This window comes from Leuresthes tenuis, unplaced genomic scaffold (assembly GCF_036924035.1).
Source record: "Leuresthes tenuis unplaced genomic scaffold, fLeuTen1.0.hap1 SCAF_1, whole genome shotgun sequence".
Lineage (NCBI taxonomy): Eukaryota > Metazoa > Chordata > Actinopteri > Atheriniformes > Atherinopsidae > Leuresthes > Leuresthes tenuis.
In genome coordinates, this window is record NW_027325355.1 from 19,123,050 (window position 1) to 19,139,915 (window position 16,866).

A 16,866-nucleotide genomic window follows, 5' to 3' on the forward strand; every position below is an offset into this window, starting at 1 on the left:
AGGGGATTTTATCATCTCAGTTACACAATGTCATTTAAAGAGAGATTAGGAGACATTTCTGTGCACAAGGCACAGAACTGAAAAACTACAATAATTAGCGTTTGGCCCTTGGGCAGAACTGAAGGCACCGATGATACTGAGCCTTTGGTGTAAGAAATGCTGCCAAACAGAAGTCTTTTCACATTCTACATGCACTGCAACAGCACGACTGTAGTAAATAGGAAAAACGACCTGACTTCAGTCCAAGACCCGTCAACCACTGAAAGATTTAGGCATAAAACATTAAACATACAGCAAAGCGGACCCTGAACTGATGAGCAGCTGAACCTATACCAAGCAATAACGGGGGTGTGTTATTTTTAAGATCACAACTGTCGGTATCAGTTCCTAAACAACTGTCAAATGTTAGTTTAAAAAAAAGAAAAAGAGAAGTTAATTAAAAAAAAAAAAAAAAAAAAAGCGGCGAACACGCCCCATCTAAAAACACATTTCTCATTTTCAACATTTAGTATGTTGACTTTGTATTATTTTCCGTTTAATTTGTTTAAAATGTTATTAAACTATTTACATTACTGTATGTTTTATGTACACATTACATAGAGAGCTTAAAACAAATTATTCAATTCACGGCGTTGATCATTTTCTCAAACGGTTCAGACTTTAAAACAGAAAATATTGAAACCTGCTCGTCAAAAATATGCCACATCCCTTAATAACCTGCTCAAATTGCATTTTCCAGCAAAGAGAACAAAAGCAGGCATTTTCAATCTCTGAACCCAAGGTCATTATTTTTTTTAACATTTTAACCAGAGGAACTAAACCAAAAAGTTTCTGAGCCTGGAGGTGTTTGTCAGCTGTGATCAGGAAGTCGCTCTCAGGTGATGCCACTTCAGTTAATTTCAGGTCATAAATATTCTGCCTCCTGATGCGACAGCATAAAGCTTTCGATATATAAATATGTCATCAATCCAAAAACAAATTAATAAAATCCTTTTACATACTACAGCTGTAAAATGTCAGAATACTCACGGTTGCAAGAAAGTTCAATCCATCCATGCAGAAACTGTCAGTTGATACAAATCTCACTGTTTCCTTTTATGAAAATTTGACGCTCCCACTTTTATAACTAAACAAACAAAAAAAAAAGTTTAATAATTTGTAAATATTGGTATAAGGGCGCCGTCTAACCACAGCCTGGCCGATAAAACAACACACTTTAATTTTGTGTGAGTATGCAGAGCCCCTAATCTATGATGAGTAGTTGTCAAAAGTCGACTCCACTTCTTCTTCAGCACAGCCACAAATTGGACGTTTCTCTCTCCATATTCAGGTATGTTGGCACCGCCTTGTGGACAAAAAGGGGTATGGCACAACAAATGAAAAACATGAATGAGACACAAAACTCAAGTGTGCCTGGTTTCAAACTGTTGGCTGCAGTTTTATTTTCAATTTGTAAAAAAGAATCATTAACATGAATTAAAAGAGTAATTAGAGGTCAGAATAAATACTTAACCACAGGAAACAAATCACCCAGCTTGTAAAGAATCTGAGTTATTTCTTTACAACTGTCAAATCTAACATTTTAAGATTGCTGGTTTGGTACTTCCAATGAGGCAAAACCGAAAATAGCGGTTCCTTAAATTAGAAAAAAAAATTTGAGTTGTATTCAAAATTTTTGGTTGTCACTTGTAAGTTTAAGGTCAATTAGTACTAAATCACAGTATTTTACCAGTAAATGTGATGGTACAGCTCATGCTAAGTGCTCAACTCCCCTTCGACACTTCAGTCTAACCAGTGATAATTTCAGAACTTCTCTTTTTGTGGGTTGAAACTTTCAACCACAGCGGATGTCACAACCTCTTTTTTTAATCTTTAGCATGTCTGAAATACAACCTGGAGAAGAAATCTTGAGTTTAAAAAGCTTTATGGGTGATGCAGTTTAGCTTTTATCACTGATAATCCCTTAAAGTGGTCCCATAAAGCAGTGTGTTTCAACACTGAAAACACGAATCCCAAATAATCTAGAAGGTCGACAAGAAAGTTTAGAAATGCTAGTATAGTAATTTCATGACCAATCAATGGCCTTTAAGGATCCAGATGAGTTTAGAGTTTTTTGGTGGTTTAAATACACATAAAAGCACAAACAATCAGATTTGGTCTTGGGAAAAAAAAAGAAAAAAAAGATTGATCTGAATGCCAGTCTTGGTTAAGAGCAGAACTGAGGACATGCAGTATTGTTCAAAAGATGTTGAGCCAACATCAGTTCTTCATTTAACAACCGCACTCAAGCCCTCATGTGACATCTGCAGAAGTACCACATGGGTCACTTCCAGTCACATTCAGCCCTCAGCTCAGCAGCAGCTGGCTGCAGGGTGACTCTTCCTCTGCAAGTCTACTGTGTTAGTGTGGATGAGGTGATCATCTCTGTCGTCCGACGCAAGAATACGCCGCACCGCCTCCTCAAAGGCCAATGCCACATTTGTAGCATCCTTGGCACTTGTCTCAAAGTACGGGTGTCCGCCATTCTCGCGGCACCACTGCCGAGCATCCTCGCCCGACACCTGACGCTCAGGGACATCCAGTTTGTTGCCTAGCACCACAAAAGGAAAGTTGTCAGGGTCCTTTACGTCAGCATAGTAAGTGAATTCCTTCTTCCAGTTTGCAAGATTGTGGAAGCTCTGTCCGTCGTCCAGGCTGAAGGTGAGGAGGCAGCAGTCAGAGCCGCGGTAGAAGGGCGTGCGGAGGCTGCGGAAGCGCTCCTGACCTGCCGTGTCCCAGATCTGCAGGGTGACATGGTGCCCGTCCACCTCCAGCTCTCTGTTGAGAAACTCCACACCTATAGTGTGGAAAAGGTGCGAGTCAAACTTGTTGGTCACGTAGCGGTTCATAAGAGAGGATTTGCCCACGCCGCCGTCACCCAGGAGGATGACCTTCAGGAGAGTTGACTTGGACATCATGGCCACAGCGCGCCAAGTTTTTCTTCAGGAGCTCGTAGCCTGGGCCAAGACGACCAATGGAGGTCTGCAGACACCAACGACGAAGCAAACAGTTTGACCTAAGGAGAACAAAATAAAATCCAATCACTTTAGAAAGCAAAATAGAAAAATATTCAGGATGTAGCAACAGAAAACTGAACTCAAGCCACAGAGTACTGCACGAGTTCATGTGCACACATGTCGTCCAGCATGTATTTTCCAATAAATGCACAGTGTGTCCTGTAGCAGGGCTGCTATTAGTGGCTCCCTTTATTATTGATTAATCTGCATATTGTTCTGTCAAAACGGATTTCCAATTCACAACCATTTATATTAGACAGATGCATACTAGTGATCATTTATGCATTTGACAGATAATTTGCTATAGACAGACTAATAAATTCAGTACTACTCCAGAGTATTAGCACTAGTTAAACCGCTGAATTGCATTAAGTACAATGCATGGTGCATAGTTGGGCTCCAACATCATTGGTAGGTAGCAAACAAAGACATTTTTCCTTCCTTCTTCACCTCTTCCTGCTTTAGAAAACAGAGTATTCAAGCAGCCATTTAGTAATTAATAAATAATGATGTGAGGAAGCGTGAGGCCACTCAGGGATCTCACATGTTTCACTGATGTGAGATGGGGCTTCTTGCTTACAATGGCCACACTGCATTGTTGTCACCTCAGACTGTGGAATTAATTAGTTTTTAATAAGATTCACCTCTTCTCTGTTAATCTCTATAATCACTATGGATATCGATAACTTTTGTCACCTGAAAGTAGAACCTACATTGCTTCAATAAAGCCCTCAGAAGGAATCAGATTCTATAAGTCCAAAATTTCTCAATGTGTGAAGTCTGGTAAGATTTGCTTTTCTCCGACAGTTTTAATCTCGAGTGGCTCTCTGTCAATCAACAGGTCTGACAAAACCTTAGGGTTTGCCTTTGGCCTTCAACAAAACCTGAGATAAGAACAAACTGGTGCTCAGCCAACTTTCCCTTTTAACAGCCTGCCGCGTGAGCCTGTGAGCAAATTATGTGAGCTGTATTGATATTTCCTCATGCTCAGACTGTGAGGCCAGCTGACTCAAGTTAGTCGACAAGCTTATCCGATTAAACAGCCATAGCCCGCTCATTACACTGCACAGCTCGTGAACTTCCTACGCTACGTGTAATATGTTGTGTATGAAATAATCCGTGCCGTGCCTCACATGGGCCCCGATCACAGGACCACGGAGTGAGTGAGAGTGGCAGAAAAAAGAAAAGAAAAAAAACTTCTTTCCTCAATCTTCCCTCTGCGTACAGAGTGTTTGATCAGAAATCTGTGACTCAAGAGAAGCGGAGTCATTGATCATAACGTTACCAAAGGAGTTCACCCACTCAGGATCCGCTAGAAAGAAAGTGATCAATGAGGATTTGAGAGCAAACTTAATCCTGCTCCACACACTGGCATTCTTTACTCAAATATCAGTTTAAGAGAAGAGCCATCATCCCACCTACATCCCAGAACAACATGGGCTTTCTCATCACTTTGGTGACAGAAGCAGGGTCTCCTCATCCATATTCATTAGACTGCACCGTCTAATCGGTGAGGTGTAACTGAACTGGACAGACTGGACAGTACGATTTGTTTTTAGCAACTGACTGTAAGAACACTTCTGTTTTCCCTGGGACTGCAACCCGGTTGCAGTATGATCAACTGACAATCTGCTTTGGTCAATCCATCAATCATTCCAGAAAAGTTTGATAAGCGACTTGAATTGAAAGGGTTTAACGGTTCATGGTTGATTCAATGACAATAAAAGGAGTACAAGCCCAAACTATCACCCTTCCAGCACCGTGCTTGACAGTTGGTATGAGGCGTCGCTGCCTTTGGTTTTCAATAAAAGGGCTGCTGTGCATTACGACCAAATATTTCCACTTTGGTCTTATCTGTCGAGAGGACATCATTCTCGAAATCTTGAGGCTTGTTCAGATTCAACTTTGCAAACCCAAGCCGAGCTGTCCTGTTCTTTTCAAAACGAAGAGGCTGTCACCTGGCAACCCTTCCAAACACGCCATACTTGTTCGGTCCTTTTCTAACTGTACATGCTAACTGGGGCCTGTAGCGTTTCTTTCGAGCGTTGACCTGTCTGACCTTCGGGATGAACCTGCTTGGACGTCCACTACTGAGACGTCTAGAATTGAAAGAGAGTGAGCTTTCTTTTTCAAATGAAGCAAACCACCGAGCACGCTCCCTCTCACTCCTAGGGTCAATTTAAAACAACAAGTTAACCTAACAGGTGTCTTTTTAAGACAAACTGACCACATGACTCATTAAGAATTCTTCACTAATGGCTGAACTGTCACACCAACTGGCTGCCATGAAGCATTTTCAGCAGAAGGACAGCTGGGAGAATGATGCCTTTGTCTCGGGACCTTTAAACACACTGCTGCTCCTGTCGTTTCCTCTGGAAGGACAGTAACAGTTTTGAAGGCAGCGATGCAGCAGTGCAAGAAGCAGGAATGAATGGATACGCACAGTCATGCAGTCACACACTCAGGAGTCATGTGCTTCACTAAGCGGGGATACTATTTGAAGAAAACGCTTCTCTTGACTCATTTCCAACAGAAGTCAGATGTGTGCCTCATACCCATGCCTGAATTGATTTATACCTTTGAAATAAAATAGGTAAGGGTTTGTTTTTAGATTCAAAGCAAGAGGAAACACGTTGAATAAGCATGATTAAAAAGAAAAATGTGCCCACCAGAGTCGCGATAGGAGAGCTGATACAGAAAGCGAGCACAATCTCAGGAGGTGACACACTTCTTTATTTCTTCAGCTGCTGTCACGTTCTTGTTTAACATTTTATAGCCGTTAAAGGCAGTAAACTTGCAGGTAAAGGCGAAAATAATTAGACTTTGGACCAATGCATCAGAAATGTAGCTAGACCTGTACTGCAAAGTTTTTGTTGCGGTATCCCATAAATAAAGAATAAAAAACCTCCAAAAAACAGTTAATTTCTTATACAGGGAAACAGAACGAGACGAGGATTAGAATAAATTAAATAAAATAATAAAACGCAAAAGTCAAAGTTAAAGTTCATAAACTGCTTTAATGTAGCTTGGATTTACTCTCAGCGGAGATATTTATCACTCAACAAGTAACACGTCACGTCGTCGTGCATAGTTCGGTAAGAAAAAGTCTGTCCGGTATAAAAAGCTTTACCACGGATCGCTGTTGTCCGATAATGGGTGAGCTTTGGGGGGTCATTCACGACTTCGCCAACGGATTCAAACGACAGAAAGCAAGAGGTTTCACTCCGAAATTCAAGTATTTATCTCTCGGTAACGGTACCTGTTGATGCTCCGGTCACTTCCGGGTAAATTCCTCCCGTTTATCCTGGCAGGGCGCTGTCACTGGGTTGAGACATGGCGCTCCGGTGTCCCCGCCGCTCTGAGGCTCCGCAGCCGCTGATGACGCTCATATGACCCGGTGCCTGTCACGCCTCCTCCGGTCAGGCGCTCTGGTGGAAGCGGTTTTTGGAAAAGCCAAAAGGACGATAATTCACCTACTTTTCCCGTGGTCCACCTGAAATTTGTTTAGGACCACGTTGCGTTTAAAAGGCGCCTTTACAGACACTCATAGATTGCAAAAAAGATGACTGCTCATGGTCTAATATTTCTTCTAAGACATATTGTGGGATATATTCTACTTGTGTTTGATTTCCCTGTCACTAAATTTCCCATTAAGGTTCCAACATTTCACTCCACATAACTCAGATCTGAAATAACAGAAATAGCACATTTGGTCTGTCAAAATTCATGTTAACAACTCATACATTCATATGTCACTAAGATGTCTGCATCCCAATGTTCAACTGTGGGCTGTGATTTTCTGTCAAAGTTGATCACAGAGTTCACTTGATATCTGCTGACAATGTTGTTGCCAAGCTATAAATACAACGCCCAGATCCATCCATGGTTATCTCTGAGGAATTCAACTATATCTCGCTCTCTGCTGCACTTCAGCTTTCAAAAAGTTTGTCACGTTGTTTTTCTTTTCTTATTAACATTTACCTATTTAGTTATTTTTCCCCTCAATGATTTATATTACAACTTGGGGCTTGAAAAAATCCCATTGAACTGATATACAAACACAGTCTAATCAAATGTTACAAAGATTGTTCACTCAGAAAATCTAAAATATAATTCTATAGTAAGTTAAACTGATTCTAATCTTCCACACAAAAGCTCTTATGACATAAACAAGATTTAAATTAATCTTCCACCCAAAAAAATTTGCAAAATTAATCATTTGAGGTAGCATTCTCCGTTTGGAAATAACCAGATTTATACATCTCTGCAGCTTTGCAAGCCCATTAAAATGTGTTTAATTTTGGACTACCATTTCATTTATTAGTTTCCCATCTCTGTTATTAGAAACTTTGCCTACATTTTGTCTGTTTGATGGCCTCAGAGCATCAATGTGATGGGCCACTGTGACTGAAAGGTTGAAAGCCTTTATCCAACTCATCCCCCTGAAGATAAGCATTTGAAAGGAGACACAGGACAGACAAATGCCGCAGCATTGAGACGCTAAGCAGCCACACTGTCACCAACAAAAGACGGCGGCTCCACACCTGACAGAATGTAGACGATTGGAGTTTTCTTACAGGGGGTTTAATCTCTGGATGTCTCAGAATGAGACTGCTGCAAACAACAGAAAAGGATCGGGACGCGTACAGTCAGACATTCAGATTGTAATGCCATGACCCCTCCATGTGATGTCACTGTGATGTGTGCCCGAGTTATTGTGCCACGTCAGCTTTGGCCGATGGGATGTACATCCCTGAGGCTGCAGAGGAGGTCTGATTACTGACTCACATGCTCACGGTTTTCTTAAGTCACATGTCTCATTCTCTGGCTTCAGTTTTCCACCAATAACTGGATCATGTAGGAGGACAGAGGCATTTTTGGTTTAATTTTATAATAAGTGCAATAGAAAACACTTCTCAAACAGACAATGCATTAGTTAGAGCAAAGATGTTGGCTTTGTTGACGTAACACCATTCTTGACAAGAGGATGTAAGAGACAGGGACCACTGAAAGCAGTTAAATGAGCTGCCGTGAGTAGAATGCATTAAATAAATCTATGAAAGGGCTATTAAAGAGAGTGGAGGAGACAGGAAATGATTCAGTGGGAACAAGATGAGATGAGCTACTTCTTCAAAAGTTGCTTTCAGTTTGCAACAACAAAAGGCAATGACTTGGCTTCAGCATGTAGTAAAAAGGCACTGTTTGGAGGACAGTGCTTCATTTGTAGTCCAGGGTTTTTTTCTGTTACTTCATGACATGGCCAGTAACCACATTATAATATTTCAACATGTCAATTGGTGAGTTTGACTCCATTCAGGCAAAAAATAAACTATTTTTTGACCAGTCAGCCAAGAGAGAGATCTTAAAGAGACACAAATTCATTATTTTAGACAGACGGTGACAAGAGGCTATGCTATATTGACGTGCTATATTGAATAGTGATATTTTAATAACTATAAAGCATGTAAATTCTATTCTAATAAATTCACACACTTGTAAATTAGCATAACGTGGGAAATACAAATATTCTCTACTTAAAAACTCATGAACTGCTGTTGTCTTGTGTACAGGTTAGTGGCGTGCCACATCAGATTGTGCACCACTATTTCCTTGGCGTGACCTCAGCACATGTGCTCATTTCCCCTTTGTTGACATGGCAACAGCAGACACCAGTAAGTTTATGCTTACCTTGTCAACAAGGCTTTTTATATGTCTGCACAGAAGTGTGAAGTTACCCTCTGACTATGAAGTGCTACAGAGTTCACTGCAACATAATCCAACATAGAACCAGTTGACATCGCCGGCTTTAGATGAGACCCGATCAACAACCAGATGTCAGTTCTTTTTCAAACCACTTCCAAGAGAAACAATTCTGCGACAGATGCCAGTTAGTCGGTGCCCAGTTAGAAAGCGGCACACCAAAAAAAGCAAAGTGTACTCGAAAAAGGATGAGCTCACACAATGATACACAAACATTTGAGCTAAAACCACAGTTCAGCACACAAGTAAACTGAATACTTTGCTGCTGTAGACCATTTGTCAAACAAAACAAGCATAATGAATATTTCGAGTTGAACACTAGGAAAATGGATAGGCACTAAACTGTTACTTGGGTAAGGTGGAAAACACACAGGTATATTATGAAAGGTGGGGCTTTGCTGAATCATATGGGTCCACGTTATTTAACCTGGCTTATGGGTTTAGAGACAGATCCAGCCACTATGGTACCACTGCTGCCCACACCCACTACAAGTCACAAAGGTCATTGCGTCCTCATCAGGGCCCCCCCGCCTCACCCACGCAGGCAAGAAAAGGGCACCTCTGGACACTTGGGTCACCCTGCAGTCTGACCCTCCACATCTTTTGCAGTGAATCTTCTGTGTCTGCGTCCCCTCTATCCCTTGAGGAAGCTGTCTCTCGCTCACACCCTGCGACAAGTACACCTCCCGCAGCTGCCGGAGCTCTGTGCTGGCCATCTCCTCTGCAGACATCCGGACGAAAACCCCTGGTGACAGGGAGCCGCTCAGGAGGCCATGACGTAGATGACCATTTTTGGGATTTCTCAAGTTTGCCACCTTGCTCCTTATGCATGTTTTGTATTTAACTTGACTGGTTCTGTGGAGCTCATGTGTGTGCTGTTCGATGTCCTCAGCAAGCCTTAATGCCTTGTCTTGATCAGAAGGTTGAGAGGAGAGTGCAGTGAGGAGCAGCTGGACACATTTTGTCCTCACAGAGTCAGTAGAGACAGAGATTCCCTCTGCAGAGGAAACGTGACCCTGGAGGACAGGTTTTGCCTGTAAACATATTTGTTCTGAAGCCCTCTCCTCTCCAGTGTCACATGTTTGTCCTGGGTCAGAGTGGGACTCCCCCTCTTTACAAATTTTACCACCCTCTGTCGCCTTTGTGCTGCAGAGCACAGAATTCTTGCCCACATCTGAACATTTCACTCCTCGACTGTCTTTGCTGTACTGTTTCTTCCACTTTGACAACAAGCTCTTGACCGTCTTCCTCACATCATTGTCTGGACAGGTTTTTAGGAGCCTATAAAGAACCTTGACTATGTCTGTTGTTTCTAACTGCTCTGCTGTGACATGAGACTTCTCAAGATCGCTCAGAAGGGCCATGATGTTCCCATAGCTTCTGTCTGTAGAGAACTTCTCTATCTGAAGAGCACAGAGGACCATTTCCTTTGCATCCATGACACCTGTAGTGAGGAGAAAGTGAAAATCAAGTACTAAACATCATACCTTTAAAAGACAAAGATAGCTAACATTCATAAATATACAAATAAAATGATGTATCTTTATGTGCATGCCTTTGGTTCTGACAGCATAAGGAAATGCAATATTTGTGATGTGATATTTAGCAGTATGCACCATTCAACACATTAAAATAAATCCTTATGTGTGTGTTTATATTGGTTTACCTGATTTCCCTCATGGTTTGCAGCCTCATTCTGCTAACAACAATCCCTGAAACGTCTGAGTGGGAGCAGCCATCTTGAATGTGTTTCTGAAAGAGAAAATGACCTGAATTGACCTCTAGATGGAGCTGTAGCCTCAAAGGATCTTACCATATTGAATGATCATCAAGGTTTTAGGGGTAAGGTATTTTACTGTAGACATAATGCTTCAGAAGAATGAAAATGAATACAATGTTCAAATTAGTCCAAGAGATGCGTATAATCCTGGATAATGCAATTATATGTGAAGGAGTTGTTATTTAATCTGTAAAAGTATCACAAAAGAGCTTTGCAGGCCTGCTGTCATTCTGTAATTTGCTTAAAATCTACTGTAGGATTAGTGGGGTTGGGGTGGGGGGGTGTTGTTTTTTTTTAAGGATTTATGTATGTGTGCATTTGGCTTATCAGGTTATTCCCGAAGCAGGTACACCAGTTTCTCTTTATTTTCATGCGTCTTTCCTGTTCTGTGACAAAAACAAAGCTGGATTATCCGTGTTGATGGGTGTGAGCATAGGTTTAATGAAAGCAAAAAGGGTTAGGCTGAAAAAAATAAAATGCATTCATCTGTGAGAATGTGGTCATACCTCACTTATTTCTGTGTATATGTGATACTGATGGCAGATTCGCTTAAGCAACGGAATCGGATGTTTGGATCCTGCATGCTGAAACACGCAGTCCTCTAACACAAACAGCCCAACGACCTCCAGACAAGAATTTATAAGGCATCTCAAAACAAGATGAAGCAAGTCCTCCAGATGTGGTCCAACAACATGCTATAAAACAGGAAGACAAGTTAGTGTTTAGCGTAATTTGTGCTTTTAGGCTAAGACCAGAAATGTTTATGTGTGTAAAAAGTAGTTATTATGCCCTCAGAGTCAGAAAGGCAGTTGGATGTAATTACCCACTTGAGATTAACATGAACAAATATTCAATAGAGATGTTACATGGGTGAAAGATATACAATTCACTCTATTTGAATGAGAATACAATTGTATATTGCACCGCCAGTGAGTTTAGGGACTAAATGAAAATGATTAGCGGGAGGATGGTACGTGTTATATTGACACGAAAAGCCCTTTAAGCTCATTGGCCTGCTTTAGCAGTTTGCTAGGTGTCAGTTTGTCACATAGTAACATGGTTGTTAACAGGATGCTCAACACAGTGACTTCTGTCTCATAGTGTGTAAACCATTGTTCTTTTGTGGAAAGGCCTACTCTCTGGCAGATGAGGATAAATAACATCAGGAAGTTAATGAGGTAAAAGCTTCCTACATTTCAGAGACAAGGCTCCTGGCTGATATGTTTACAGGTCAAAGCTGAACTTGATTACTGCCCTGCACAGATTTACTCATCGCTTCAAATGAATCCACAAATTGCAGCCCTTAAAATCATTTGATCTTGGGATGCTGACATTTTTTCACTATATGAGTGGTAAGATATTGCAGAAGTTTGTCCTCGATATTGATCTGAAATCTCACTACAGTCTCTTGTGGTACACTTCATTCTGAAACCAAAATATTTTTTTCTATGCAGGATTTATTATCATCACATCATGTTTCATGATTTGCCAAGAGCGATTAAAAATGCAGAAAGGAGTAGGGGTCCAGTTTGTGATCTGTACAAATGCTCAAAAGCCCCTCTAACGGTTTGTGTTGGACATAAATGAAGCTAAACTTAACCAGAAAGAGATTTTCTCTAATTGCCTTTAAATTCCGGTAAAGTAATAGTAGCTCGGATTTTCTAAGTACACTTATGTAAAATGATGTTATTAATCACACAGCAGAGTGCCGTTACATAGCTGACATCACTCCCAGTATGACATCACCTCTTTTATTTTATATTCAAAATTTTGCTTTCAATAGTCATTCAGTCCAGGCCGTCTAGAAAAACTGATAAAGTAACTCTTTGCATAACAGTTTTGGGCTCTCAAGTCTTCAAAAAGCAGCCTTTAAAACTCCAAATGGAAGTTGGAGCCTCCAGAATGCTTTTAGCTGTGTTAATGTTTAACTTTCTATATCTGAGCACAATCATTCTGGTGTAAGGGGTTTTCTGCGGTTGGATCAGAAAATAAGCACTAATAGACTTTTAAGTGGCTGCAGTGTTGTCGCTCAGACTTTACAAAGTGGATTTTGCGGACTAAAACTGCAACCTTTCAGGCACACGAAGGTCTGACATGGGTGGGGTTCAACACTCCTTCTGTAAATACTTGTAAGAGAGAAAATAGAAAAAGAAAAGCAAAAAAAACCTCTTTCAGTTGTTAAACACAACTGGCCCTCTGAATTTTGTTCATCCAACGCATAAACACGTGACTGGAATTCTCAAGATCACTCACAAGGCTCTTCGGCTCTTATCAAGTAATTCTACTGCGGCCTGTTTGCACTCGTCATCTTTGGGAATGGAATTTTACCAGCACACATACCGATGTGACAAATACACACCAATAGGTGGCGCTCTCTGCACTATGCTGGTTCTATCAGATGTATAAGGAAGTGGAGTGCTGCTGTATCACATCCTGCTTTTGTTGTCTCCGCCTCTTAAGCAGACCACGCCACACTTGATGGTGTGTATGCATGAGCACGCACAAACACACACACACACTACCCCGCCCTGAGCTTGAGAAATTCAGAGGAGGAGGGAGGCTTCCTTGTTTAAGTGATCAGCAGACATTCAACATGGTAAGTCCCTGCCAGCTCCCCCACAACCTAAAAACCCCCCAACACACCAAGTGTATGTGGGTGTTGTGTTCAACACACTAACCAACTGAGAGAAAAAGTACTCGAGGAAGATCAGATTCAGCCTTCGGTATGCAGATCCTCTACACAATGATCAGCTAAGAACAGCAGGATTGAAGAAAAAAAGTAGGAGTTTATGTGGTGCAGTGCAAATGGGATCTTTTGTTTTGATGATACTTCTTTACATATTTCCATTTTCTTTCACACATTGGTTGTGGCTTATCTTCAAAAGGAGACATCTTCTTTAAACCTGCAGCTGCTCCTCTTTGATAATTCCCACAAACCAAACAGATAGTCCTGCATGTGTGCTTACACACCTCAAGCCAACACTGTGGAATCAGCTGAGTGACCACAGTGTTGTTGGCTGGTAGCATGTTCCACCATGCCCTTAAACACATATCCCATACCTTCTCTGTTGCTATCAGGATATCTACTACATTGCTAGCTCCATGCCGCCTCTGTACTTTCACAAATGACACTGATGCGCAGCAAAGGCGCATCAGCCCCAGCTTGAAAAGCATATGTGAAAAGGCCTTAAGTTTGGAACACATTTAAATGAAATCTTCACAGCCGTATTGAGCCAACACTGGTACAAAAATACTGGGAAGTTGTGTAACATATGGAGCGCATGCATATTGATTCAAATATCTTTACATCTTTCACAAAAATGATTATCTGGCAGATCAACCTATTCCAACTTGAACTACCCTCTTATATTATTTGTGTTGTTCTGTCGGGGTAATTCCATGTGTTATATTCAAGTATTTGATAAGACTGGATCATCTTAAGATCTGATTTGCATGCTGTCTGAACAAAGTCATGTAGTCCTTAAGAATGTATATATTATTGCAAATATATCATTTAAGCATTTGATGCAAAAAAACAGAAGCAAGTGAGGTTGGGAGGTCTGATTGATCAGCTTTAGTGGCCTGAGCAGGCAGCACCCAACAGTCCGTCTCAGCTCTGCTAGGCTTTTTGAATACTGGAAATAAAACTAGTTTACATTCCCTGTTGCAGGATAAGTCATCAAGATTTGTTCCAGCATCTTCTGGGAAATACATCTGAAGTACCATTAAGACCCACAAAATTACCTATTAAGAAAAATTGTTGGCTTATAACAATCATTGAATGCAAGATGAGACCACACTGGAACAATATGCAGACTCTACACAGAAAGGCGCCAGACAAGATTCAAACCAGGAACCTCCTTGCTGTGAGTGCCAACTTCCACACCACTATGCAATGTAGCTATATATATATATATATATATATATATATATATATATATATATATATATATATATATATATATATATATATATATATATATATATATATATTCAGCATTAAGAGGTGAGAGTGTAATCAGTTCTCTTATCTTTTGTTCAAATAAATTCATATTGTCAAAACATCCTACTATTCTGAATAGTAGGAATTTGGGTAAATTCTTTATACTCTTTAAGTATATCACCCAATAAATTATATAATTATATATACAAGAAAAATTGCTTTGTGTAGTCATTTTAAGTACTTCAGTCGTGTGAGATATTATATTGTTTATGTCATCTGATTGAACTCTACCATCTACAAACCCAAAAAACCCAACCATCTACAAAAGAACATGATATAGGCTGTTTTATATTGCTACAAATACAAAATCAGCCCTTATTTAGTTTCTTTGCCTAATGCTTTTGACATGGCCTTTGTTTGTGCATGACTGTGTGTCATTGGATGGGGGATGCTTCGCAGTTAATTTCCTATCTTACCCACCAACCCCACCCCTTTAAGACCTTGACGGTGATCACAGATGACAGAAGTAGACTTTTTTTTTTTCTCTCTCTCTCTCACCTTCTGCCATGTGGTTCATTCTGTTTTGACTGACACATTACAAGGTTTCGGTGCTTCTTGACTTTCTATTTCGGAACCCGTAATCAGCACAAAGTCTCAGTCTTTAGTTTTTACTTATCAACAGTCCAGCTTCGTCTAAGGCAGGAAATGAGACTCCCCAAACATGAAACCACAAAAAGCTGCCACCATTATGTCTGCTGTGGCTTATCGCAATATTTTTGTCTTTCTGAGAAACTTTTGCCAAAGCAAGAAACAATAAGGAAGTACCACAGATGTTAGTTTTGCCTTACAGGAGAGGAATGAGTCAAGAAGCGGGATCATGGGATGCATTCACTTTTTTCTTCGCTGCTATTTGTATTGTTTTTGAGAACCTGAATTTCATAACAGCTCAGTTGATGTGTGGCATTTCACTTGATGCAACTGCTCCGAAACTAATTGGTTTAATGGTTCTCAAATAATTGCCCCTGTTAACACGCCGCTCCAAAAACAGTTACCTAAAAAATAAAGACAAAGTATAAATGTTGACTTTCCTATTCTGCTCACATGTGACTTTGCTCTGAAATATGTGACAGTCCTGTGTGTTTACTGCCATATGTTCCCTCCATTGCACAAAGAGTTATCATTGATCATCACATTTGCACCCCCCTCCCTCTCCCACACAAGCACCAACTGCACAAATGCTTGGCCTAATGGGAAATCCACCACATCCTCCCATCCCTCGCAGTTGTGCAGCATCTATCTGGACTAACTGTATATTTGTAATGTGATCACTGAGGAGGTGTTAAAGTGCACACAGGTGTCACGGCACATTGTTTAGTTTGGTTCAGCTGTGTGTGAGAGCAATTACACTCAACTTAGAGCAGCACAGAGTCTACGTGCCACAGAGTGAGTGTTACTGATGAAGTTACAGTGAAACTCACAGCAGCCTGAACCCTTACACAACATCCAAACACTAAACATGTTACCAAACTTCTCTGATGAGGAAACAAGCTTCTTTTGTAATGTGGGCAAATATACATTTTATTTGCTTATTATTCATATAGTCAAATATAATCAGGAGTCATTATCGTCTTTTAAATCAGTTGGTCTCAAACATTAGTTCCATGCTTTGGATTTAGGTGATGATCCCCCACCTCACAGACTTACTTTTCCCATCATCCTTTGCTATTGATGCAGTCGGCCCCATCAGTTACTGCGGCAGAATTGTAAAAGGCAGGTGTAGATCAGTTCTCTCTGTATTGAACAGTGATGGTAAAGAAGTGTATAGTGCTTTGAAATTGATGCAATGATCTGTTAAACAAGTATGTGACAAGTTGGTAATGGCAGTGAGCTGGTGGGGTTGACCAGTCAGACCACCTCCGCAAATAAACTGGCGGGAATCTGAATGTCGTCTTTGTTGCATATGTCTATTTCAACAATGCGTACACTTTTAAATATCTACCTGATTTCAACAGGTCAGATCGAGCACTTTGATAAGAGCCAAAGGTGCTTTTATGTGTCAGGGCAGAGCCCTTTGGATACAGTAAAACAGAAGGCTTTTGTCCACTGTGACCCACTTTTCTTGCTCTGATGCAAGAGCAGGATATTGGGTTTTATCAGGGTCCACCTTTGGTATCACTTCCTGGAAGCAGAATGTGACAGACAACCATATTGCAGTTTGAGAAAATATTGTCGTCTACAAGAGACAGCGATTCACTTCGTTTGTCTTGTAAGTTATGGCACAAAGATTCTGACACCTTAGCACAGTTCAACAATCAAATTTGTTCAGC

The 16,866-nt window shown here is 40.7% G+C and overlaps 2 protein-coding genes across 2 annotated transcripts; both read right to left on the reverse strand.

Moving 5' to 3' along the window:
* Positions 1–1,418: 1,418 nt before the first annotated feature.
* LOC140313443 (ras-related protein Rab-9A-like) lies at positions 1,419–6,548 on the reverse strand. The gene is made up of 2 exons (XM_072391578.1): positions 6,316–6,548; positions 1,419–3,055 (listed from the first exon to the last, which is right to left on the reverse strand). The coding sequence occupies exon 2, from the start codon at positions 2,955–2,957 to the stop codon at positions 2,352–2,354; it is 606 nt and encodes a 201-aa protein (XP_072247679.1). The 5' UTR covers positions 2,958–3,055; positions 6,316–6,548; the 3' UTR covers positions 1,419–2,351.
* Positions 6,549–7,913: 1,365 nt separating this feature from the next.
* LOC140293555 (transcription elongation factor A N-terminal and central domain-containing protein) lies at positions 7,914–10,626 on the reverse strand. Its single transcript, XM_072379540.1, has 2 exons — positions 10,483–10,626; positions 7,914–10,260 (listed from the first exon to the last, which is right to left on the reverse strand). Exon 2 carries the CDS (start codon positions 10,253–10,255, stop codon positions 9,257–9,259), a length of 999 nt encoding a protein of 332 aa, XP_072235641.1. The 5' UTR covers positions 10,256–10,260; positions 10,483–10,626; the 3' UTR covers positions 7,914–9,256.
* Positions 10,627–16,866: the final 6,240 nt, after the last annotated feature.